This window comes from Trichomonas vaginalis, chromosome V (assembly GCF_026262505.1).
Source record: "Trichomonas vaginalis G3 chromosome V, whole genome shotgun sequence".
In the NCBI taxonomy this organism is placed as follows: Eukaryota; Parabasalia; order Trichomonadida; family Trichomonadidae; genus Trichomonas; species Trichomonas vaginalis.
Window position 1 is genome coordinate 25975106 of NC_067207.1, and position 25973 is coordinate 26001078.

A 25973-nucleotide genomic window follows, 5' to 3' on the forward strand; every position below is an offset into this window, starting at 1 on the left:
AGAGTTTACAATTCATCAGCTCAGAGCCAAGTTCCTCGACGGTCGTCCTCATTAGGCCCGATCCGAGAGGAACTTGGCTCTTCATTAAAATCACAAGCTCTGGCCATTGCTAAGGCCAGAGCTTCGCAAACCATCCTCGGGGCCGGTTTCCTCAAAGACCGCCCTGATTCGGGGCGGCCGGAGAGGAAACCAGCCCCGAGAGAGTTCCCATACGAAGCTCTGGCCCAAGCAAAGGCCAGAGCCTGCAAATACAATCCTCAGGGCCGAGTTTTGCGATGATCGTCGATCATGTCGACGGTCTCGCAAGAACTCGGCCCTGAAAGACATACAAATACAGGCTCTGGCCCTAGCAAAGGCCAGGGCTTCGCTTACTGTCCTCAGGGCCGGCTTTCTCAAATGCCGTCCTGATCTAGGGCGGCAGGAGAGGAATCCGGCCCTGGGAACATCCAAATACGAAGCTCTGGCCCAAGCAAAGGCCAGAGCCTGCAAAATACTCAATGTTCAACAATTACAAATCTCATGTCACCCAGAAAGCTATGAAGGAAGCCCTTTCTCTAGGTTAGGACTTCCTTCATAGCTTTCTGGTACTGAGTGGAGTGGTTTTGGCTTCCATTGCCGCTCACTCCAGTAAGATCACGAGATTGTACAAAAGCCACGGCAAGTGCATTCCAACACCATAAATACACTTGCCGTGGAATACGGTTGCGAGTGCCTGCTGCTTCAACCGAGATTTGCAGCAGACACTCGCAATGATAACTAAAATTCATCATAAAGCTGGGAAATGGGCCTTTTCTCAAGGTCAAAGCCCATTTCTCAGCTTTATGATATTGAAACGAACATTTTGAGAGGTTATTACTGTTTTTCCCGGAATCATCTTGAGATTCCGGGAAAGTCATAGCAAGTGTAATCTATTAGCATAGATACACTTGCTATGACACATATATGCCAGCATCTGCTGCTTACCCCAAATAAGTAGCAGATGCTCGGCATCACATCTTGAGATCCTTATTATCTGCGTATTTTTCATTTTAATATATATAAATGTGTGTGTCTAACACAAGTCTATATGCGCCATGTAAAATATACACTAATACACACATATTGATCATAATTAATAAGATATCAAACTATAAAAACTGAGATATTACTATAAACTATATGTATTATTATTATATAGGTACCATACTATAAGGTCATATGAATATTATTGAAATTAGACACACTTTATATAATTTTATAATGTGAATAACTTGGGTCATATTTTTTTTTACGTAATTCCTACACGAAATGATCGGCATTACCCTAGTCTATCTGCGTGCAAAATACCAAGGAACAAATCAAATACTCACCATATCTTTTTTTAAAAAGGTCCAATCGGTGTATGGTGATTTTCACCTCACATGGCACAACCCCTCAATACGATACTTAAGAATCAGATTTGAGAATGAAGAGATTGTACCAACAATTGGAATCTTTTCTCCATCAGCATAAATTGCTCTATTTGGTTGTCTAATTTCAAGGGTTGGCCTATATGCAATTACAAGTGTTGTTTCATATACTTCTGATTTCTTGATATAGTTGTCAGTCTTAAATGGCCTGTTGCTGTTAGACATCCATATCTTTACAGGGTAAGTACCAGGCTTTTCATCCTTGTCAATGAAAAGTCCTATTGTTAATTCATGGTTCATTTTTCCAGGTGAGTATAAAGAATGAATTGAATTCTGAATATCTTTGTCTCCAATCTGTAAATAGATGTATAGTGGCTTGTAATAATCATAATCAGAAAATGTTAAATTGAAATCAATGACTTCATTTAGAATTGCATATGATCTTTCGAACTGTACTTTTTCGATTTTTGGATAATTGATAACGGTGAAACTATAAAATTCAGCTTCAGAAACGTATCCAAGGCTATCCTCCACATACATAAAGATGAAATGAGGACCATACTCAAGATTGTTTAATGGGATACTCTTTGGCTGTCTCTTCAATACAGATTTGGAATCAATTCGTTCTTCAAGAGCAGAAATCTCAGTTGTATCAATCTGTACTTTTAAGATCACAAAATCATCATCTTGAACTTCGACAATTGTTTCAATTGTTTCATTACTTGTATGGTAACGAGAAGTTGGAAATGTAACTTTAACGCGAGGAACATCTGTAAGAATGAATTGAACAGATCTAACTTCAGACTTATCAAGATCATCTCCTTTATTTGGATCTTGAATATCTGTAGCCCAAATTTTCATTTCAACCTTTCCAAGATGTTTTGTATCGAATGTACCGGACAGGAATATTTCTCTCTCTTCTTCACCAGTTGATTTTCCTGAAAATAGTATGAATGGCTTTTCATCAGGAAGCTGTCCATAAATATATAGTGGCTTCGAGACATCATAGTCGGTGAGTGTAGCATATCCAATAAAATCTCCACCTCTTCCATAATCTGGATAGCTTGAAGTGACCGAAATGAGTCTTGGCTTATTCTTAATATTAATAGTTCTAGTTATTTGTTTACCTGGATGACCTGATGAGAATGGTTGGAATGTTATTTGATGAGCTCCAAATGCCATTTTCTCTGGCAAATATATACGCTTTGAAATAGTAGTACTTAATTTTCCATTTGGAACATAATCATTAATTGGTTCAAGTTCCTGATTGTCGAGATTAACTTTGATCTTAATCGATCCATATCCTTCAATAGTTCCAGTTATTTGAAGTCTACCACCATTTGAATAAACTTTTTGCATGAATTCATCAAGTCTTAGAATAGGGGTCTTTGTAACTTCAACTGTAAATGACTTTTCTTCTGAGTCTGAATTTGGTGTTCGAGGAACTGTGTTTAAGTTTTGCCTTGAGGACATCATTATTTTAACAATGTGTGGTCCAGGTGCCATTCCTGAGGGAACTACTATTTTTGGTGTAACCCATTTGTTTGCTGATGTGTATCGATAATACGAGTGTCCTGGTACATATTTACCATCATCAAAGCTATAATACCAACAGAAATGCTGAGGTATTGTTTTGGCAGTGCACCAGCAGCGCACAAGGAAAGATTCTCCAGGAACAAATTTAGTATCTCCTGGAAGTTGGTCAAGTAAGGTTATAACAGGTTTTGATCTTAAAGTAAAGGAGTGAATATCCTTTGTTTCTTGGTTAAATTCATCCTTGACAATGATTTCACAATTTACTGTGGGATGCTTCTCATTAAATTTAACAGCTTCTGGAATTTGAAGTTGTAGTGGAATGATGCGTTCATTATTATTGATACGAATTCCCTCTTTTTTAATTGCACTAATTCCACCAAATTTTACTTCATAACTGATCGTGCCTTCATCTTGAATTCCAAGATTTATTGGTATGATATCTTCATATCCATATTCATTTCTTTCTGTTGGATAGTTAAAATCTACAATTGGTGCTTTAGAGATAGGCACAGTTGCAGATATTGGAGCTGAATTTGTATTCTTTTTTGGTAGTTTATAATTAGAATATTGAACCCATGCTTCTACTTTCAATGGAACTGAAGGTGTATCAAGGGGCACTGTATAATACCATGTTCGAGGTTTATCTTTACCTTTTAAGGAGTAAGTTTCACTTCCGAAGCTTTTGATATCGTCATTAATTTTATAAAGGAAGTAAACTTGTTTATTGGGACTGGAAGAATATGTGTTCTTATCTAGGGCATATACGTATTTAAGCGGAATCGTTTTACCTGGAACTCCAACATTTGTTGGAATTGAAAATTCCCTCAATATAGGTGGCGTTACTATTTCATATACGAATTTAAATGGTCCTGCATGTGTACCAGATGGACCATCAACTCGGACGAATAATTGTTTGGTTCCATCAAATCCATTGACTTTAAATTTCTTTGGAAGAATAGTTGAATGGGAGTAATTAATGACCTCAAGGTTTTGACCCATATTATGCTTGATGATATCATCATAAATATAAATCTTTCCTTCCAGATCGGTTGAAATGTTAATAGTGTAATCAAACAAATCACCTGATTTATAAGTATTTTCTTGTGGGAAATTAACTATTACATCTGGATCCCAAAAAGGCTTATTGACACTATCATCTGGTAATCAAACCGTTGAAATCATTGCAACTGATGTAAGTTTAGAAGAATCTGATGAATCTATAACTGCTTTTGGTGCTTATTTTCAGTTCCATCTGATTCAATGGAACCCAGTTTAACTGGTTCTTGAAGTCCAATTTGCTGATAAATATATATTGTTTTACCATTATCATAATCGATAAGATTTCCAGAAATATTGACTTTTTCATCATTGTCAACTGGCTTATCCGTTGATAACCGCAAATCCTTGAGAATAGGTTTGCTCTTATATCTGAATGGACATGGAATTGGTTTAGGATTTTCAACACCAAACTCATCAACAGGGTAGAAGATGAGAGTATATTCTTCATTAAGCTGCAAACCATCTGGAATTGAGATATTTGGAGAGAAATCCATAGGGGTCTTTCCTTTAGTATGTGTGGCATTATAAGGAATACTCATATCCAAATAATGACGTTGATCATTTCCAACTATACTAAACTTAATTTCTCCCGCTGTATCATCTTGTAAAAGACCTGATAACTTGATTACATCCTTCTTTCCAAAGTATCTCTCTTCGAAGCAATCACAAGAAAATTTTGGAACAGATGTGACATTTATGTATTTCGTTATATTATTAGATTCTCCGTTTCTAAAATCTTCAGCAGGATTTTCATCATCTTCAATCCAAAAGATTAATGGTAAGTTCATATATGATTTGGTTTGGATTTCGTGCACAAATGTTGTTGAACCAGTACCTTTTGTTGGCTTCTGTATAGTACCAAGTAATTTTTCTGGACCATTAATATTTTCCTTGATGTAAAATGAAAGTGGCTTATTTTCATCATCATTATAATAGCTAGATGTTATCTTAATATCAGGATACTCACTATCGCTGTAAATTTTTGAAGTATTTAACTCGATTCCAGTTGCTTTTGGCATACTTCTAACTTTGAAAAAGATCGAACATGGTGGTTGTGAAACCAAATTGAAATTATCTATAGCACTAATGGTGAGATTATGTATTGAATTATCATCATAAACAAGGTGAGATGGAATCGTGATATTAGTAGTTACTACTATAAATTCTTGACCATTTGGTACTGTATAATCCTTTTGAACATTATTATCGTCTGTGAATACCTTTTGAGAATCAATATAGTATTCAATAGCTCCTTTTTTATCATCATGCACTGTAAACATAATTTCAAATGTTTCTCCAGATCCGAAATAATTGACTTTTGCATCTGTAAGAGCACAACTGACTTTGGGTGCATTTGTTAAAAGGATATGCTTATCAGAAATTTCTCCAGATTTTGAGTTTTCATGACCTGTTTCTGGACTTTGCTCTTGTGATGAAAGCATGAATGTTACAGTATAATTTCCAGGTTCAGAAAATTTGTGTGATATTGTTTGTTTTTGACCTTGCTTACCATTTGACGGAAATTGCTCTTTTTCGATCTTTCCATCATATTTAATATAAATGTATAATGTCTTTCCAGCGTCAAAATCATCATATGTTATTTCAAATTCAACTGGTTTAAATGGATCAGCCATATCTGGTAAATCTACACGTTTTAGATCCGGTTTACTTAAAACTTCAATGGGGAATTTTAGTCTCTTTGATTCTAAGCCGAATTCATCTCGGGCGAAAACCTCTAATAGATGACCTTTTGAAGAATAGCGAATACCATTTTCTTGCAAACGAAATCTAAATGATGCAGTTGCTTTTTTCTGATCATTTGCTGTATAGTTTTCAATTAGTTGCTCACTATTTCCGTCTAATGAATAATAGAAGGCACCTTTTGTTTCATCTTCAACAGATAATGCAAGATTGATTACATCATTACTTGAGAAGGTCGTGTCTAAAGTTTTAGGTTCAGTTGAAAAACCAGGTGCCATTGAAACACGCAATTGTATTTCTTTCTTGAAAAACTCTTTTTCATTTTCATCAGTTGCTGTCAATTCACAATCGTATAATTTTTGAGTCTTGGGTGCTGTGAATTTGATTGAAAATTATTGTTCTCTTCCCTTCGCTTGATAGGGATCAGAATCATGCTTTGCTTGACCATCTTTGAGATCCAGATGGAATTTAATAACCTGTTGAATATCTTCTTCTAAAAATGTTCCCACTAATTCAACATTAGATCCTGGAGTTACAACACTCTTTGGCTTAAATTCATATTTAATAATTTTTGTAGCATAATTAGTCTTGAATTCAATTGTTTTTGTATCAGATGAGAGGCCATGGGAGTTAATTGCTGTTATCTCTAATTTGTAATCACCTGATCTGAGATGGGCTTCTTGGAGTGAAAATTCAGCTTCGAAATTTTGATCCGATAAACCTTGACCCTCTAGATTAAAAGGCTCTGATAATTTTTCAAACTCCTTTATTCTAACATTGTTTTTGCCTATTTTTATCACAACATATTTTAGATTAATTGTTGAATCACCTCGAATTGTTGCCTTAAATTTTATTGAATCGTCGTTTTTATAAACTTTGGTCACTTCATGATCAATAGGAGCAATGCCTAAATGGGGTTTTGTGGAAACTTTGAGTGTAACTGTTTCAACATTTGAAACTAAACGAGGGTTTTCCTGAACAAGTCTTAAATCATAAACGAATTCTCCTTGTTGAGGATGATTGACTCTGAATTTCCAGTTCTCATAATTATTTCTGCATGTAAATGACAATCCACGATCATCTCTCCAACCTGATTCAGGCTGTGAATGAAGCTTGATTTGAGGATGGTATTTCTTACCATATTCAAGGATTCTAATCCAAGTAGGAAGCGCAATGTTATTTTGAGGCTCAGAATATATTACCTTTTTTTCTGGGTTAATTTCAAAAGGTGTTTTCATCAAGAAATATATTCTGTTTCCTAATACAACTGTTTCATCTACTCCGATTTCAATTTCATCCCAAGAATGAGAGACTGAAATATCTTGATACTGTCCTTCGGGATCTGCAAAGTCTTTGTTATCAGCATCACTCTTGAATCTCATATTATATTTATCTGCATTATCTGGTAATAAACCAAACCAGTGGTGATTTGGTGGTATATATTGAAGTCTGTCAGAATCAGGTGGTCTTTGATCGAAAACTAATTTTTGCCAAGGATTTTTAACAAGATCAGAGCAATAAACATAGAAAATTCTTTTATCATTGAGAACTTTGATGTTATTGATATCGCCATTGACCATGTCTCTAAAACTAACATCTGTAAATGTTCCAAGTTGAAAACGTGCTGCTTTTTTCCCTTTGTTTGTAATTCTATAATGAACTGCAAAATCGTCTTCTGTAATCTTGTCCATATAAAGTTCAATGTCGAGCCCACCGAATGGACCACGCTCATATTGTTTGGGATAATATGTTTTGCCATCTACTACTAATTTAAATTCTGTTCCGATGTTAAGCAATGAAAATGGAATTCCAACTCCATCTAATCTGTAATCGATATCATAATAGCCAATTTGATCAGTGGTATCATCCATATCGCTTACATCTCTGAAGCCAACCTTGCTTACAGGATTGGCTGCATTAAAACATACAAAGAACGCAAACATTAATCGTTTTTTTTTAAATGAAATGACAGATTTCTCTAAATTTACAAAACTAAATCATTCAATTCAATTTTTTGCAAATTGAATAATTAAATATCATTTTGATTTTGAGATAATTAATAAGATGACTTTGCTTACACTTGAAGTGACGAAAATAATTCCAGAAAAATGACACCTATTGAAAATCGTGTCGTATTTGAATAGCTTTCAAAATCATTTCAAATAAATTTTTTATATGATAAAATAAATAAATTCCGGATCGAGTTAGAACGCTTATCGATTAAAAATAATACAATTTAAAAGCTAAACCTCCATTTTCAATTGAATTTTATTTTTCGAATTTAATATATGGAATAAAACATTTCTAAATTAGAAACAATCTTTGTTTTTAATGTCAAAATGTTAATTTATTCAAAAGTAGAATAATGTCATTTCTGAAATTTTATTTCATGCCAAGTATTATTGTTTAAATATCGTTCTTATTATTAATGGTGCCTTTTCTCAAATACAAAAATCAGAAATTAATTCCGACATATGTTAAATCTCAATATGCCAAGTATATCTTGCTTAAACACATTGTTTTATATCGATTGAACTCGAAAAAAGGCTTTTATATAAGGGTTTGCATGTATAATTTTTTTTTACATTCACAAGTGAACATTCACTATATAGAATATAAAAACCATGAATAAAAGAATTACAGAAAATTGATGCATAATGAAAAATTCATGATTTCACTTGACATATTTTTTGAATTAAACATATATAATAACATCGTATGAACCACAACATAATGATCTCATTTCAAAGCAAACACAATGTAAAATTACCAATAACCAAACAAATAAATAATTTATTAAACAAATATAATATCTAATATAGAGTAAAATACAAACAATCTACATTTTCTCACCAAAGCATATCTTATCTACTATTTTTGGAACAGGAAGACCATTCTTGAATAAATATTTTTCCATTTTTGGAAGAGAAAATGTGTTTTGTATATCAGGACTAATCTTACTTTCAATGGCTACTTTAGTGTGATCAGTGGAATGATCAACTGCCCTAATAACACGTTTTCTTCCATACTTTGGGTTTTCTATGGCTTCAGAACCAGCGTTACTTAAAGAAAACCCAAATTCTTTCATACTGAGTGTCTTTTCTTCCCTTTCTTCTGCAAACTTCATGATGTTTTGCTTAAGATCTACTTTAAATTGCGGATCATTTTCAATTGGAGGGAGTTGATGTATTGTATCAGGTTGAGAAACAAACACATTACTGTCTTCTTCATTAGAAAAGTCAAAAGATCGTGGAGTATACAGTGATTGTGTTTCAAAATCTGCAACTACTCGTACATTCTCGTTTTTTACTTCAATAACACGCACTTTAGAGTTATTCAGCTTCTGTTCTTTTGCTAAGTCTAGTCTTGATAAATTTCTGGTAGATTCTTTCATTAATATTGGAGTATCTTCCATCTCTGATCTGCGTATGATATTGATTTCGTCATCATTGAAGGATGTTGTTGAGTTATTAAAGAAGTTTGTCATTCTAAGACGTGGTGAAGTTGGTTTTGAATACACAAATCGAGGTTTTGGCGTAATTTTATGCTTTGTAATGTTTCCATTTTCTTTAATGAAGTACCAACGGCTCTTGTACTTGGAAGCTCGAAGAGAAATTGGCTGAGATTTGTTTAAACTGCTCAAGTTCACTAATCCTGTTTCGAGATTCTCTTAATTGAACAACCATCTTGTTGTAGAAGATAATTTTTCAAACTGATTTGAAAGCTCATGATAATCATTATTTATGAGAATATGGAAGGAAAACAAAGAAGAATTTAAAAACTCATTGAATTTTGGAAATTGAATGATCTGAATTTTCTGCCGACTTAGATTTGCTATTATAACACTATTGAGCAATATTTTTAAATTATAAAAGCATCTGTTAATACGTTAATTCCATTCAAAAAAATCAATTTACAGATTTTGTCAAAATGTTGAGGGAAAATTATATTGCTCCTAACATATACATTCTATTAAGATATTATGTAAATTTTTTAGAAATTAAATTTAAAGTTTGAAAATACTTACTGTCACAAAATTTAATCTCCATTTCATATGAGTGCGACATTTTTCTTGGTAAACAATAAATGTTACTCAAAAATATAGCTTACTTAGCAAAAATTAATAAAAAATAAACATCTTTTTTACTCATCTTTCATAAAAATTTCAAGATAAACAATCATTTTGTCATCCCAAGAAGCAAAATCATCTTCTTGAAGGTTAAATATTTCAATTACATCTGGTTTCATATCAGGATTAGCTTGGATAAGCTCATAAAGTCTCTTCAAAGTTATAAATCTTTGATCATTTGAAGAGTTTTTAAGATAAACATCATGAATCATATTAATTACTTCAGTCTTCCTTTCTGAAACCTTTGGATAAATTTTGATCAAAATTTTTGAAAAATCAAATTCATTTTCAAAGAAAGAATTAATTAAAGCAGAGAACAGCTTGAAATAATCAATTTGGACATCATCAACAATAAGATTAAATGTATCTTCGAAATTATCAATCTTTTCTTCAAATTTATTTTGATAATTTTCGACAAAATAATTCAAAGATTTTTCTTTCTCTTTTTCATCACCAAGTAAATCAACAAAACAAATCAATTGATAGAAGTTCCTAAAGAACGTTCCATTTCCTTTCGCTTTCTCAAATGATTCGTAAATAGATGAAATTACATTTTGACAAAAACCGTCAATTTTTTGCCATGCAACAGAACTTTCTTTGATTGAAACAAAATTCGAACAATTTGATAAGTCAAAATTATCTTTTGACAAATCAACTTTGATTTCTTCATCATCTTCTATTGATATTATTCTTATTACTAAGCTTTCTGTGACTAACCCTTTCTTATAAAGTATCAAGAAAACTTCAACAGCCGTTTGTGATTTCATTTCCGAGAAATCATCAAAATTAAAGTAAGAACAAATATTAGAAACAAAAATTGGTTCGTCACATCTTAATAAAGGCGATAAAAGTGGTTGCATTTCATCTCTGACGTTTTCATGATTGAAAATCGACAAAAATACAGAGAAATCTTTCCTTTCTGAGTGAAGAAAAGCATCTAAAACTGATGTCTTGAAATTGTTCGATTGAACAATTTTTGACAAAAACGTGACATCGGTTTTGAGGTCATCTTTCAAGAGATCAAAGAAAGTGAAGAATATTTCGGACTGCAATCTATTATCTCTTTCAAATGTCATCGGGAAAATGGAATTAAAGATTTTCATTCCATTTTCTTTGACACTTTTTCTGATGAATTCACTTTTTGGCTTCAAATCAATGAAAGAATACAATAATTGTAGGATATTGCAATTTGGATTTGTCTGTAGAGACATTTGTGATTCGAAAAGACCCCATAAAGCTTCAGCAAATTTACTTTTCATGTTAGAAAAGTTGAAAATCCAAGAAGAAATTCGAATTAAATTTGTGAAGTGAAGTGGAGCTCTTCCTGCTTCTTTTGGAATATTCTTTGTCTGCGAAACTAACAAGTTATAAATAGTCTTGTCAAAGATATCTGCACTGTTAGTGGAAGGTGAAGTCATCGTTGTAGGAGATGTCACTTTTTCTGTTTCAGCAGCAACGAATCTTTCAGCGCAAAAACGAGGTTTTTCGAAATCAGAGAACAAAGAATAGATGATTTCTTCTGCATAACAACGAACAATTCTTGAGTTATTGCAGAGATATTTAACAACAGTTTCATGAGGGAAATCACAGACAATTGACCTTAAAATTTCATCAGAACAAATGTTTTCTTTGAGATAAACAATATACCAACAAATTCCATTTGGAATATTTTCAGTGAATTTGTCAATGAATTCCGAAATTTCTGTTTCATCGTTGCAGCCTTGAAGGAAAGTAATGAAATAATCAGACATCAAATTATTCGTTGTCTTCCTGTGATTCAATATTCTCTGGCAGAGTTCGTTATACGACAAGTATCCTTCTGCACAACATTCAATCATCAGAGAACTAAAACTGACTTTGTTTTTGCTGTTTTCAATGAAAACTGGCATTGTTTTGATGAATTCCAAAATGATTTCCTTGGAAATGAATTTGATATTAAATGACATTAAATCAATGAATTTGGAAATATCAACATCAAATCTTATCATCAAATTCGAGAAGAATTTTGTCAAAATCTTTGTAATTTCATTGAATAAATCAATTTCACAGCAAAATTCAGTCATTTGATCATTATTATCTAACCATGAAGAAATGAAATCAATTAATACAGTTTCGATCGTATCAATTGAAATATCATTAAGTAAACTGACAGCTTCAGATAATAAAGGATAAGCATCGATTGGCTGAACCTTTTGGCAACTTTCTAAAACAGTAGAAATCATGTTTTTGATCAATTGAGAATGAGAAACTGATGTCAAAAACTTGACAATTTTTTCTTTGTTTTCTACAAAGATTTTAACAGCTGTTGCAGGTGAAGTAGAAAACACAGTTCTTATATGACTAAACAAAGACAAAGTTGTGTCAACAGCACAACCATGCATCACGACATTCACTAAATAAGTGAAAAGAAGTTTTTCATCTGTAACTTTCATCATCAAAGAAACAATTGATGGTGAAAATGCAATACTTAGCTTAGACATCAATTCATTCTTTTCTTTAATAGATTTAACAACGTTTTCATCGTATTTGATCACTTCACTTTTGACAGAATCAACTTTTTCATAGAATAACAAATAACTTAATTCATTTTCATCATTGTAACCATTAATATACGAATAAGCTTCATTTTCTGTCAAATTTTCAATCAAATCATCAGAAATCATAATCCATTTATCACTTTTACGAATAAGGTTATAATAATGACCATATTCCTGAGTTCCTATATGCATGACAACAGATTTAAGTTCGTAAACTTGTGATGAATTATCGTCCATGACGATGGAAATGTCACATTTTTGTGGGAAATCAAAAACAGTATTTTTCTTGACAATTTCGGAATTGGCAAATGTCCATCTCATTATTTGAATAATTAACGTATTTGGAGCTGTCAAAACCGTTTTGCCAATCTTCTTTAAGTTTTCATCGAAAGGAATATCAACATTAAACTCCAATTTGTACATTACATCAGTTTTTGTCTGTATCATGAATTCTTTGTTTGAAATGCCGATCGAATTTAATTGGTCGACCAAAGAAGTATAAAATTCTTCAGCATCTTCTTGATTTCCTACTTTTATATCATGTGTTTCGTGTAATTTGAAGGTCCTGATGAAAGGAAGAGGATCAACAAACTTGTTCTTCGTGTATTTCATCTCTGTCAATAATAATTGTAATTGTTGATGCCATTCCTTGTCACTTTTTGTTTCAATTATTAATTTCTTGTAATTTTCATTACAATAAATTTCTTGTAATATAGTATTCAACCAACAATTGCATTTGTGATTTACTAAACCACAATATTCTTCGTTCTGACGGTTATTTTGATTGAATGGTGAAAAATTAAACGTATTCAATTCAAAATCAAACAAATTTGACAGCTTCTTTTCAATTTGAGATTTAAGTGTCAAATCTGACATTGATTTTGACAAAACTCCTAAAGCGAAATTGTCTTCTTCAGCGGAACATTCTTTGATAAACAAGTCAAAGATTTTGTCGATATTTCTTTTGGTTTTTGAAATTAAATTAGGATGGAATTGGAAAATTTTATCCAAAATCTGACAAATAACTTTTGTAAACTCGATTTTGTCAAATTTTTCATTGCAAAAATCTAATAATTCTGTGATATCGCAAGATTCATCAATAAGACTGTTCAATATCTCTAAAATCAAGACAGGAGACTTTGCGTTGTCAAGATTTTTGACGGTTTTTATCAAAATTGGGAAAAGGAATTTTTTGTTTTGTAAATTTTCCAAATTCATGTTTTCCAAAATTTCTGAATCGTATTTCAACACATATTCACTTAAAATTATTGGCTCCGTTGACAAAATCAATCCGAAATCTTCTGGATACTTTTTAATGATATTTTGTAAAATTCTTAAAAATTGACACTTTTCTTGTTTATCATCCGTTGTCAATTTTGACATAATGTAATCTAAGTCTATAACAAACGTATCATCAAGTGGAACTATTTGTTCGAAGATTTGCAAAGCAGAAATTTTGTTTTCTTCAGAAATTTCATTTTCTTTCAATTTTTGCCAAATTTCGGAAAATTCTTCGATTTCTTCTGGATTTTTGATCTGGTTTCTTGATAGATACATTGTTATTGCTTCAAAAACATATTTCTGTTCGTAGCCTTCGTAATCCATGATTTCGGCGAAATCTTCAAAAATAATTTTCTTAATTTCGTTATCTGTTGGAAGAATTCCAAGGAAATCTTCAATGACTGTCTTTGTGTCTTCATTTAACTTAGAATCATTCATTTGTTCCAATGATTTCTTGATGAATTTTTGAGAAACTAAAATTTCTGTGAAAGAATATTTTGGAACAAATTTTCTTTTGTCTTCTCTAATTGTTGCTTGCAATTTCTTGTTTTTCTCAACAAGATCCTTTATCTTTATAATTCCTTTAACAGATAATGTTGATCCTTTATAATTAAATTTGATTGAATTGTCACTTTTCGGACAATTGAAAAATTCTGACATTTTTGATTTGAAAGAATTAATTGTTTCATTTTCTTTAACGTAAAAAGTGAAGTTCCCTTTCTCATAAACGTAAACAGTGAATGGGAACTGACCAGTTGAGAGTTTTCCTTTGTGATGAGACAAACTAAATGAAACATCAAAGTTTTTGATCAAATAAATGAACAAATTAAGAATTTTCTTGGTATTTTCATCGTCTTTGAACACAAGATCATTGTAATAGTTAACAATCATCTCCATAAGTTCTTGCTGCTGCTCAAAATTAATTAAAATATTATAAATTAAATATTCAATTTTGATTCCTAAGTTATTTGCTTCTAGAAGTGATTTTAATAGTAAATCAAAGTGCTCTTTGCTGAATTTTCCTTTTTGTGATGATAAAATTATGAATTTGGAAATTAATATCAAAATTTCTTCGGATTTTTCAACAGTTAAGAGGCATTTTGATAAGTAATCAAATGTTTGGTCATTGATAGCCTTGATTCCAAACTTTTCAATGATTTTTTGCAATAAAAATATATTATATTTCAAAAGAACGTCAATTTGTTGATTATTGATAGAAATATTCTCTTCTTCTGAGAATATACTATCGATTGACTGCATAATTATGTCAGATTTTGTTTTAATTTGAGGAATATTATTTATTAAACTCAAAAGAATCTTATCTTGGTTTTCTTTCAATGATATGTTACATACTTGATGCAAAACACAGAAGGTAACTACTTGTTGCTCAGTATTTTGTTCATTTAAGATAATATTTTGAGATTCTTTAAACAAATCATGTAAAAACTCTGGGTTGTTATGTTTGTTCTTGAATTCAATGATGATTTCAAAAAGTTTCTTGTCATTTGAGCAATTTTGAATTAAAAGTCCAATTAAATCCAAAATGTTTGAGATATTGTCTTCGACATATAGGTAATGAATAAGAATAGAAAGAGCTTTCATATGCGATTGTGTTGAAAGTTTTTCGAAATAATTTTGAAGTTGAGAAAAACCATCATTAGAAGCTTTCAGGGCTTGTGCAAATAGGTTGCAATAGTTGTCTATCGATTTTTCTGACTGGATATGGCCAAATAATATATCAATATCTGACATTTGAATTGTATTTTTAATTATAATTTTTGGCAGATTTAATTCTAATAAACTAAGGTATTTCTGATATGTAACAAGTCCAAAAAGAGTGTTATAGAGAGATTTATCTTTGATTAATTTTTGATAAAAATCTTTTCCCGAAAAGGACAAACTTAAAGCTGCAAATGTATTTAGTGCGAACTCGTTATCCCTGATAAATTGGGATTTAAGCAATGATAAACAATGTAAGAATAAATTTTCAACGATTTGAGGTTCATTAACTGAAAATAACAAGGAAACAAGCTGCTGCGTGTGATATTTAGTGAGAATACTCTTAGAATTTTGAATGTACTTCACAAAAATGTTGGAAAATTTTGTAGTCAAAACTAATAATTCGACTTTGGTAGAGTCATCTGTCATTTCATGTTCTAAAAAGGCATTTAATACCAAGTTAATCGCAACAAACTTACTGATTTTGTCAAATTTAGTAAAATCTAATGAATTTATCAAAGAAACTGCACCATTACTCATGCAAAATGATACAACACTAGAGAATTTGATGCAAAATTGGCCTTTCGAGTATACATTTTGATTTTTGCTGAATAAAATTATTAATGAATCTGATGTGTTGATATTAAGAGAAATTAGATGCAATAATTTCAATGAAGCATGCTGAAGAAACTGCTCCATCATATCTGACTCGTCATCGGACTCAATAGTTGTTGCTAATAATTTCGAAAAATTAGATGGAATAATTTTTTCGCAAACTTCACAGGTGTCATTGAACTCTTCTTGACTTTGGTTTTCTATTTCATCAAAAGAACTGAAGTAGTTCATTAAAGTTTCGAGATTCTCCATCATTTATAATAAATAGACACAAAATTTATGAAATTTGAAAAATTTTGAGAATTGAAATCTATAAAGTATGAATTTAATATGATATTTTCCATCAACTTAGCCAAAAGACTAAGCTCCTTGAAATCGCAGGCCTAATATGAAACTCACAGTATGATTTTCAATACAATTGTGCTGCTTTCATCACAATCGTAATAAATTACCTTGGATATAAAAATACATTTAGTGAAGAGGCTAATTCTTACAAATATTATAAATCCTAATCGTTTTCATAATTTCATAAAATATTTGTGCTTGTACAAGACGTTTAAAGGTAAACTATTCACAAAATAGAAAAATTCTAAGGTCTTTATACTCATGGACAGTATTTACTATAATTACAAAATAATTAATATAAATTAAAAGATATAAATATATTATTTGGCTTTCACTGTTTGATTACGAGATCTAGCACCCTGATTGTTCGGAGCTTTTGCTTTGTTATTATTTGTTTGGCGTTCATCGGAATTTCTTCTCATTCTCTGCTGATTTTGATGTTTTTCGTTTTGTGGCTTTGTATATGCATTAATTATTGAATTCTTCTTATCAAAAGAAACTAGAACTCCAATTAAGATGATGATTACTAAAACTAAGAATGCAGCAGAACTACCTACAAGAATACCAGTATTACTTAAGTCCTTTTTCAAATCATTGATTCTTGAATCATAATACTTTTGTTCATTGAACTCTTGATCACTAATATCCGAATTACAGTCTGTTGTGAAAATTGAATAATCGTATTGAGTCTCACCATCAATAACTGTGACTTCGTATGTTGTAGATGGCGCATAAACTGTGTCTGGTACAAATTTAATAAATTTATACGTAAAGAAGTTCCAACCAAGAACTTCAGGCTCTGATTTCATGTTTACTTTTGTTCCATTAACATAAACAACAACCTCAGCCTGACCTGATAAGCCAGGTGCAATAAAAGACCACGTATTCAAAAAGAATTCTTTTGGACAAGGCCCTGGTGGGGGAGAGACAATGAATGTAAGGTTTTCTATTTCAACTTCCTTATTACCAACAACTTTGAACGCTGTTGCATTACCTGCTCCACAAAAAGTCGTGTAACCAAATTTATGATAAAGTAACCACATTCTTTGACCAAGATATTCATCATTTTCATTTCTGTAACTGTTTAATATTGCAGATGCTGTATTCGTTACACCTTTTTGAACAAGAGAAGATTGACAACCTTGAAGTACTTCGTATGAGTAACATTCATGACCTTCTCCGACTGGGTAATTCGTTAATTCGTTAAAGTGATTATATATTGCGCATTTGCATATTGAATCAAGATAAGAATAGTCAAATGAAATTTTATTTTTGAATCCTGAAAGCCATCTAAGGTAATTTAGAAAATTTAGTGTGAGCTTTATATCTTCATTTAGATTTTTCCTAGACAAACTGCAATTTTGTTCTTTAGTGTTAATTGGAGTTTCATAATAGTTAAAACTGGCTAATTTGCTGAAATTTTTATCGCATCTCTTGCAAACATACGATCTCGAGCGATATGTTAGATTGTCATTTATAATAACAAGTGAAAATGCTGTAAATACATTCATGCTTTTAAAATCTTGTCACTTTTGCAGAAAAAATAAATTGAGCAATTGAACTCCCTATATTGTCAAACCAGCTGACTATTGTAACCCAAAGATAGTTAGCATCATATAAGTCTAAGAGTCCAAATTCTTTCATGTAAGAGTTCAATCAATTTCATCCATTGAAATTATGGGTCGGAACTATATGTAATTCATTGTGTTTAATTTCTAGCTAGACATTACATAATAAGTTTTCTGGAATATCAGGAAATAGAGATAAAGTCATGTGATTGTATTCAATTTCTCGGAATACTGCAAAGAGTAAGGATTTTTATGACTGTAATCTCTTCGGTTATTGTAGTAATGACCTTGCATATGTTAGTTATAAGAATTTGGCTTATTCTTTTAAGCAAATATTTTCAATTTTTGACTGGATATTTAACTTATTATATACAATCACATGACATTGATGTGGCTACTTATATGATAGTTGAACAAAATTTTTAGTTTTTAACTAAAATAATTCATAATTACAGGTAATTAAGCCTCTCTGATATCATTTTTCGTCCAACACATGTGAAAGAGAAGCGATGTCATATAGCCAAATATGAATTTATCAAAAGATTTTTCAAATTTTTTTATTGATCATCGATTACATATTCATCAACATAATAATCATCCAATACAAAACGGTCTGTCTTAGTTTTTAAAGTTTTTCTATCTCAAAAATAAAAAGTTATAAAAAAACTAATATAATGGTTTAAAAATCATATGATTCTTAATACAAACAAATATAAATATATAATTATAATCCAATAAACTTTGTCTTAGCCCAGGCGACATTAATCAGAGCGTTCTCTAATGTCGGAGTTTCCATTTGGAACAGAGAATACAAGAAAGAATGGTTGATTGTGTCGTGATTCAACACAAACAATCTAACAAGAGCGTCAGCAATTGGCAGATTCAAATCAGAAGCGAATTCGACGCCATTCAAGAACATTTTCTGTCCAAGAACTAATCTGAGCTTTGAGAAGAAGAAATCGACAATAAACATGTGAACAACAAGAATAGGAACGACAGCAAGTAACATATTCTTAAGTCTGAGGTTTTTCTTGATGTTCCTGGATACAATATAATGAGCACTTACAGGAATAAACATTAACTCGAAAATGTAAGTAATCAGCTTAAGTACACCCTCTTGGCTGTTGGCTCTGTATTGATATATAGCTAAAATAGAGCATAATTGGCCATTATTAAGGGAATTTACTAAATTATCTGAGATTACAACATTTTGAGATAATAATCCTTGGAATCCAATAGCAAGTTTCGTACTGAAGGATGATTCTGCGTAAACTATTGGGTTATTGAATAGTAATCTATGAACAAAAAATAATTCTGAAAATGCTTTTGATAATTTTGCATTTGGCTGTATGACATCGCTTCTCTTCCATATAGATTGGATGAAAAATGATATCAGAAAGGCTGCACAGCCAACAATTATGAAATATAGATTAAAAATCTCGTGGATAGAAGTTTTTCTATGTTTTGTCTCTTCATCCATTTGGTTTGATGAAGATGTATACTGTAAAAATGATGATGTGTCTTCAGATTGATCCTGTTTCAAAACAAGTGTATCGTCATTGATATTTGCTATCGTTTTGGCAACAAAATTGAAGAAGTAGACGAGGAAGATGCCAACAATCAAGATAATTAACTGCAAAAGAAGATCTTCGCATAAAAATAAAGTTAATGGTTTTTTATTGAAACCGTGCTGACTATCAATATAAAATATCTGCCAAAGTGAGAAAGGAAACGATGTAATGAGCCATCGCGATGCTATTATATATAATACTAGTTGATAGTCATTTCGTATGAATTTTAATTGCGATCTATGGAATGAATAGAGGGCGTAATAATAAAATACACATGTAAGGTGTTGCGCGAGTTGAACAATTGTCGTTTCTTTGGGGTAATTAAATGCTTGAATATCTTGGGCGTTTAAGAGGGCTATTTTGTATTGGCTGTTAAGTTTTACTAATTCTGATCCATAAGTGATAATGTTCAAAATGCCTATGGTGCAAATAAGAAGAATTATGAAAGGATTTTTCGCTTTCATTCTTCTTATGTAAAGAATAATGAATTTGATAAATTTACAATTTCGCTAAGAATTTACCCGCAATAAGATAATGTTTAAAAATGGTCTGAAATGTAATAAACAGAAATTCATCAAAAGTGACAGCTCTCAATTTTTTGACATTTGTAAATTCTAAATTGAATGAGAAAAATGAAATAATACTAAGCATAATACAATATTCTAGATTTAATTATAATTAGGAAAAAGTTAGTTTTGAGAGTACTTTTCATAGGCATATAGAATGAAATCTTCTGAAAAATAATATCACATAAACTCATATTATTTTCTAATATATAACTATTTTATATAAAAATCAAATTCAATGATCTTAAAAGCGAAGGATAAACCTCAAAAATTACGAATATAATGAGTGGGAATATAATGCTTATCTATCATAAAACCATATGAAATATCAATTTTTGCTTTACGCCTAATTTTTGACGACAATTAGCAAAAAATGTTAAATGTTAACACTCAGTCCATTTGAATATGAAAAATAAAATTGACTTTGATTAAATGTTTTTATTTATCATGCAATTCTTCTTGCGACCAAAGATTTGAATAAAAGTTCAAAAAATAAGATAGCTTAAAAAATAATATACGGTAGTGTTTACTAATAGATGAATAGTATATAAATTCTATTAAAATGGATTTGATCCAAAAAAATATAAAACCAAAAATAATTGTTATAATTTAAATGAAGAAGTAATTTAAAACGATTTTATTTATGATCAAATTTTATATATTTTTTTGGATCAAATCCATTTTAATAGAATTTATATACTATTCATCTATTAGTAAACACTACCGTATATTATTTTTTAAGCTATCTTATTTTTTGAACTTTTATTCAAATCTTTGGTCGCAAGAAGAATTGCATGATAAATAAAAACATTTAATCAAAGTCAATTTTATTTTTCATATTCAAATGGACTGAGTGTTAACATTTAACATTTTTTGCTAATTGTCGTCAAAAATTAGGCGTAAAGCAAAAATTGATATTTCATATGGTTTTATGATAGATAAGCATTATATTCCCACTCATTATATTCGTAAATTTTGAGGTTTATCCTTCGCTTTTAAGATCATTGAATTTGATTTTTATATAAAATAGTTATATATTAGAAAATAATATGCGTTTATGTGATATTATTTTTCAGAAGATTTTGTGTTCTTCTTCAAAATTTTATTTTTTTATTAAAAAGAATCTTTACAAAATATACATTTACTTTAATTAATATTTAAAAACGTGCTCTATCAAAAGTTCCAAAAATTCAATATTTTAGCTTTTCTGAGGTGTCACTTTTGATGAATTTCTGTTTACAACAGAAACAACAATAAATTTTTTTGAATGAATTCAAAATTGAATGATCTGAGTGGCCTTTTCCGAGATTTCAAATTAATTCGTCTGAAATATTATTGAGTATAAGTCAATTATCATGCAGTATAATGGAAAATTCTGACAAAAATAACTGTTAAAACAACAAAAAATCATTGAACGAGGACTAAGTGCTGATATAGAATTAATCAAAATTTTGAATGCATATAAAATAAATGTCAACAAAAGGCTGATTCAAATTCACAAAATAAGAAAATGCATGAAAGTAGCAGGCCATTAATAATCAACAAAAATTAAGTTCAATAAAATTCGAAAAAGTGTAACCAATAATTACGCTCTCTTGGCTATCCGATGATCGAGCTAGATTTATATCCTCAAAGCGAATCCTAATATTTTGAATTTTTTGCCCTAAATCGGACTTTTGAGCCGAAATAAGTCGATATCATCGTAGTATGGATTACAACTCTTACAATTCATGTTAATAATATACGTGTCTTCTGTAATTGAATTGCAAATCCAAAAATAGATGTTTTGGATAAGATTAGATGAGACAATTTTAAATTTTATATAAATTTGCTTGACTTAGCTCTTAAAAGTAGGCCATTTACGTTTTTAGTCAGGACTAACATTTTTGACTGATGTTACTATGAGAATATTCTTGATAATATCAAAATTTTGCAAATTCAAAGATATTCCGGCTTTCGGAGTATATCACAATGCTTCAACATGCTATGTTATGATTGTTTATATTTTCCTTTTACGATGTTCAAACCAATGCCACTCAGATTTTCTACGGGTCTGATGAAATCTCAATTTGCCATATTCATCAATTTTCATCATGATATTAGATTTAAATTCACATCTGAAAGTTCCTAATAATCCAGAATTTTTCATTTTATTTTCAATTTGTCTTTTTGAGTTTAGATTTAAGAAGTTACTTCTTATCTCAATGTGTATGCTTCAATACAGATAGTTACATTGCTTCCTTTTCAATTTGAAAATGAAAGATATTCAATCTTCTCTAATCTTCATGTAACATCTAAAAATTATAATTTAAATAGGGCATAACTAGCTGAAGGTGCTTGATTCTAATATAACACAAATTGGTAACAATGGGATCCCATAACTAGATTTAACAGGATTTTTAATTGGAATATTGTGTTGATAGTATAGTAATCAAGCATAAGTTTACATGAATTCAAGAATAAAATGCAACTATCCAATGAATCATTTTTCAAATCGAAGAATATTCTTTCCAAAGACGAAATATATTCATATTTATTATTAAACATCTAATATTATACATTATCTAATTGATGCGGTAATTGATGAAGGGGAAATTCCCCGGGGAAGTAAATTGAATGCTTTGCTAAGCAGTTTTTGTAAAGTTCCATTGAATGTTAACACAAACAAGAACCTATGCAAATGAAGACATTTTCTTCATTGGTGACTATCATAGCAAGTTTACTACATCAACACTAGCTTCCCAAGGTGTTGGCCTGGTCGAATCATGCAAAAATGCATTAGATGAAACAGATTATTCCGAAGTTGCGACATTGATGTATAAAATAGGGAATATGATCAAGTCAACCAATGTTAATAAGGACATTATGATCTTCTTCATCAATACTGCCTCAGAACTCCTTACACAATCCATTCCGAAGAGGTTACTTATAAACTCGCTTTGGTTTCTCACTCAGGCTTTCATACATTGCAACAACATCTTCATGAACACTGTTAGCATGGAAAGCCTCATTGTTACTCTCCTTTCCATTGAAGAAACTGATTCAGGAGTCAAAAGAAGTTTGATCATCTTAATTTCAAACTTAGTCACGAAGAAAGAAGCGATACAAGCCATAATAGAGTCAATAAACCCAGAAGTACTGATCCAGTTCCTTACAAACTACGAAAATTTGGAAGAATTAAATCAATTCTTAAGAAATCTCTTCAGAATTGGTTTAAATGAAGAATTGTTCTCAGTCATACTTGATTGGATGCAGAACCATGTTGAATTCGATGTAATTGTCGATTGTTTGTCAATATCTGCAAAATTTATTGACAATTTGACATCATTTCTCGAAGAGCATGGAATAATCAAGTCAGCAAAGGATACATTAGAAGTCTGTAGTTCCAAAACTGTTAGTTCATGTTTCAGAATCCTTGGAATTGGCCAATCCATGAAAATTTCCGATTTCAACATCGGAACATCGAAGAACATGAATGACAATACAGTTCTAACAGGTGTCTGGGCACTGATCAACTCATCAAACATAGGTGATGAAGAAATTATTTCTGAATTCATGATAAACATTGTCCAAACAATTATTCTCAATGAAAGTAGATCATACAAGTGTAGACAAATGTCTGCTTTCTTAGTCAGCAAATATATCTACTACTGTGGTGAATCAACACAAGATGTATTGAAAATTCTTGCTCAGTTTGCAAACAGTGAACCATCAAATGCAGAAATAACTGCTTCTATTCTTAATTCTATTGTTGAATGCGAATTATGTGAGGAAATGTTCGAATTCCTCGGTGAAAGCATTGAAGATATTTTGGCTGCATCAGAGAACCAGAACTTGAGTGAAGCGGCATCTAGATACATCGAACAATTAGAGAAAAATGATTAAAAAATACTTATTTTACTTAAGAGAAAAATGAGAGCCCCAATGTATACTTTTTGACATGGTCAAAAACTTTGAAAGGACAAAAATTTTTTAGTGTCAGAAAGTTTACAAATGTATACTTTCTGACGAACAGACTCTCAGAAAGTACTCAAACTGCGGTTTTTTAATTTCCGCACTTTTTGTTGGTGACCTTATACAACTTTCTGAATCAAAAGTTTCTAATGAAAATAGTGTTTTCATGAGAGTGAGAGTAAATTATCAAATATTAGAGCTCAAATAAGCTGTACATGCAATGTGTAGTATAGAAGCTTCTATTTATGCTTAAATTTCTGGTTTGAAGCTTGATTAATTCGAAATCTTAAATTTTGAAGTTAGACCCGAAAAAATCGTATCAGTTCATCCTATATGTATATCTGTTTTATGATGCTTTGTTGTTATATCGAATTAGAGCGAATTACTTGTGCAGTCCAAAAAGCGCACCTTAATTATATGACAGAAATTGACTTTTGAGAGAACTCATATAATTAATTGTATGACTTCTCTCAAAAGGTTGAAAGTAGGTACGCCTTTTGACTCCCAGTTTAGGAAATAAACTACAGATTTCTGAATGAGAGTTAAGGAACCACACTTAAGTCTATTTGCAAAACAACCTATTGTTGCAGTCCCGTTACAAAGCTCTCTTGGCCGGACGATTATTTAATTGTCATTCAATTTTGGGTAAAAGTGTTCGTTTACTATTATTGTGCTCGTTTAAAATTTTTTTATATGAGAGGGAATCTTGCCGCGCACTATGCTTGATGGTAGATTACCATGTCAATGTTGCTAGAAATGGTTAGCCTATTCCTTTTAAATAAGAATTGCTTCAATGATAGGTTGAAATCTCGCAATGAAATCAAATTTGATTCTTAATTTCCTTATGAGCCTTTTGAATTGATTGAGCATGCATCACCATATAATAAATTCATTACTACTACTTATTTGAATAACAAGCGTATTAAATTTCTCATATAAAAATTTATTTTGAAAAATGAGAGTTGATGTTTATGCTACTATCTCAGTATGTGCTAGTCTGTCTAAACTATCATAAGAGAGTTGGTACAAAGTGAATTTCAATGAGTCATAGTGTATGGATAAGCAAAAAATAATCGTCCGGCCAAGATATCTTTCCATCGGCCAAGAGTACTTTTTCACGGGACTGTATTTGTATTTAATTTTGATATTTTATGCAGAAATGTCTTTAATTGATATTAGCCCCATATGAAATAAGAAGCTCTGCAATTTCTTTATTATTACTTTTTGTTGCATAATGAAGAGCAGTTTCTCCATTATTATCTTTTTCATTGATATTTGCACCATGTGAAATAAGAAGTTCGACTGTTTCTATATTATTTTTAATTAGTACCAAATTATGATCCGGATTTCTAGATGGATCTTTATCACTCATATTTGCAACAAGCTTGAGTTTTGCATAATGAAGAGTGGTTTTTCCATTGATATTTGAATTAGGTGAAATATAAATTTTATGCATTTCTTTACTATAATTATAAGCTGCATAATGAAGAGCGGTTCTTCCATATTTATCTTTTTCATTGATATTTGCACCATGCGAAATAAGAAGTTCAACAGTTTCTTTCATATTATTTAATGCTGCAACATGAAGAGCGGTTTTTCCATTATTATCTTTTCCATTGATATTTGAATTAGGTGAAATATAAATTTTATGCATTTCTTTACTATAATTATAAGCTGCATAATGAAGAGCGGTTCTTCCATATTTATCTTTTTCATTGATATTTGCACCATGCGAAATAAGAAGTTCAACAGTTTCTTTCATATTATTTAATGCTGCAACATGAAGAGCGGTTTTTCCATTATTATCTTTTTCATTGATATTTGCACCATGCGAAATAAGAAGTTCAGCTGATTCTTTACTATTATAATATGCTGCAATGTGAAGAGCGGTTCTTCCATATTTATCTTTTTCATTGATATTTGCACCATGCGAAATAAGAAGTTCAACAGTTTCTTTCATATTTTTTGTGTTGCATAATAAAGAGCGGTTTTTCCATTATTATC

The 25973-nt window shown here is 30.9% G+C and overlaps 9 protein-coding genes across 9 annotated transcripts, besides 2 other annotated features; 1 reads left to right on the plus strand and 8 right to left on the minus strand.

The window, feature by feature from the left end:
- Positions 1–1391: 1391 nt before the first annotated feature.
- Positions 1392–3923, minus strand: TVAGG3_0403950 (uncharacterized protein; the record flags this gene model as incomplete). The annotated part of the gene is made up of 1 exon (XM_001316169.1): positions 1392–3923. One exon carries the CDS (start codon positions 3921–3923, stop codon positions 1392–1394), a length of 2532 nt encoding a protein of 843 aa, XP_001316204.1.
- A 218-nt stretch (positions 3924–4141) lies between these two features.
- TVAGG3_0403960 (uncharacterized protein) lies at positions 4142–5962 on the minus strand (the record flags this gene model as incomplete). The annotated part of the gene is made up of 1 exon (XM_001316170.1): positions 4142–5962. One exon carries the CDS (start codon positions 5960–5962, stop codon positions 4142–4144), a length of 1821 nt encoding a protein of 606 aa, XP_001316205.1.
- Positions 5963–6076: 114 nt separating this feature from the next.
- Positions 6077–7627, minus strand: TVAGG3_0403970 (uncharacterized protein; the record flags this gene model as incomplete). Its single annotated transcript, XM_001316171.1, has 1 exon — positions 6077–7627. The coding sequence occupies one exon, from the start codon at positions 7625–7627 to the stop codon at positions 6077–6079; it is 1551 nt and encodes a 516-aa protein (XP_001316206.1).
- A 790-nt stretch (positions 7628–8417) lies between these two features.
- TVAGG3_0403980 (uncharacterized protein) lies at positions 8418–9359 on the minus strand (the record flags this gene model as incomplete). Its single annotated transcript, XM_001316172.1, has 1 exon — positions 8524–9171. One exon carries the CDS (start codon positions 9169–9171, stop codon positions 8524–8526), a length of 648 nt encoding a protein of 215 aa, XP_001316207.1.
- A 468-nt stretch (positions 9360–9827) lies between these two features.
- On the minus strand, positions 9828–16481 carry TVAGG3_0403990 (ubiquitinyl hydrolase protein; the record flags this gene model as incomplete). The annotated part of the gene is made up of 1 exon (XM_001316173.2): positions 9828–16220. The coding sequence occupies one exon, from the start codon at positions 16218–16220 to the stop codon at positions 9828–9830; it is 6393 nt and encodes a 2130-aa protein (XP_001316208.1).
- A 149-nt stretch (positions 16482–16630) lies between these two features.
- TVAGG3_0404000 (uncharacterized protein) lies at positions 16631–17821 on the minus strand (the record flags this gene model as incomplete). The annotated part of the gene is made up of 1 exon (XM_001316174.1): positions 16631–17821. One exon carries the CDS (start codon positions 17819–17821, stop codon positions 16631–16633), a length of 1191 nt encoding a protein of 396 aa, XP_001316209.1.
- A 632-nt stretch (positions 17822–18453) lies between these two features.
- On the minus strand, positions 18454–19913 carry TVAGG3_0404010 (CAAX prenyl protease 1 family; the record flags this gene model as incomplete). The annotated part of the gene is made up of 1 exon (XM_001316175.1): positions 18603–19913. The coding sequence occupies one exon, from the start codon at positions 19911–19913 to the stop codon at positions 18603–18605; it is 1311 nt and encodes a 436-aa protein (XP_001316210.1).
- A 93-nt stretch (positions 19914–20006) lies between these two features.
- Positions 20007–20043: a mobile genetic element.
- Positions 20044–21221: 1178 nt separating this feature from the next.
- Positions 21222–21259: a mobile genetic element.
- Positions 21260–22525: 1266 nt separating this feature from the next.
- On the plus strand, positions 22526–23900 carry TVAGG3_0404040 (armadillo (ARM) repeat-containing protein family; the record flags this gene model as incomplete). The annotated part of the gene is made up of 1 exon (XM_001316176.1): positions 22668–23900. The coding sequence occupies one exon, from the start codon at positions 22668–22670 to the stop codon at positions 23898–23900; it is 1233 nt and encodes a 410-aa protein (XP_001316211.1).
- A 1234-nt stretch (positions 23901–25134) lies between these two features.
- Positions 25135–25929, minus strand: TVAGG3_0404050 (cyclin-dependent kinase inhibitor 2C-related family; the record flags this gene model as incomplete). The annotated part of the gene is made up of 1 exon (XM_001316177.1): positions 25135–25929. The coding sequence occupies one exon, from the start codon at positions 25927–25929 to the stop codon at positions 25135–25137; it is 795 nt and encodes a 264-aa protein (XP_001316212.1).
- Between the last annotated feature and the right edge of the window lie 44 nt (positions 25930–25973).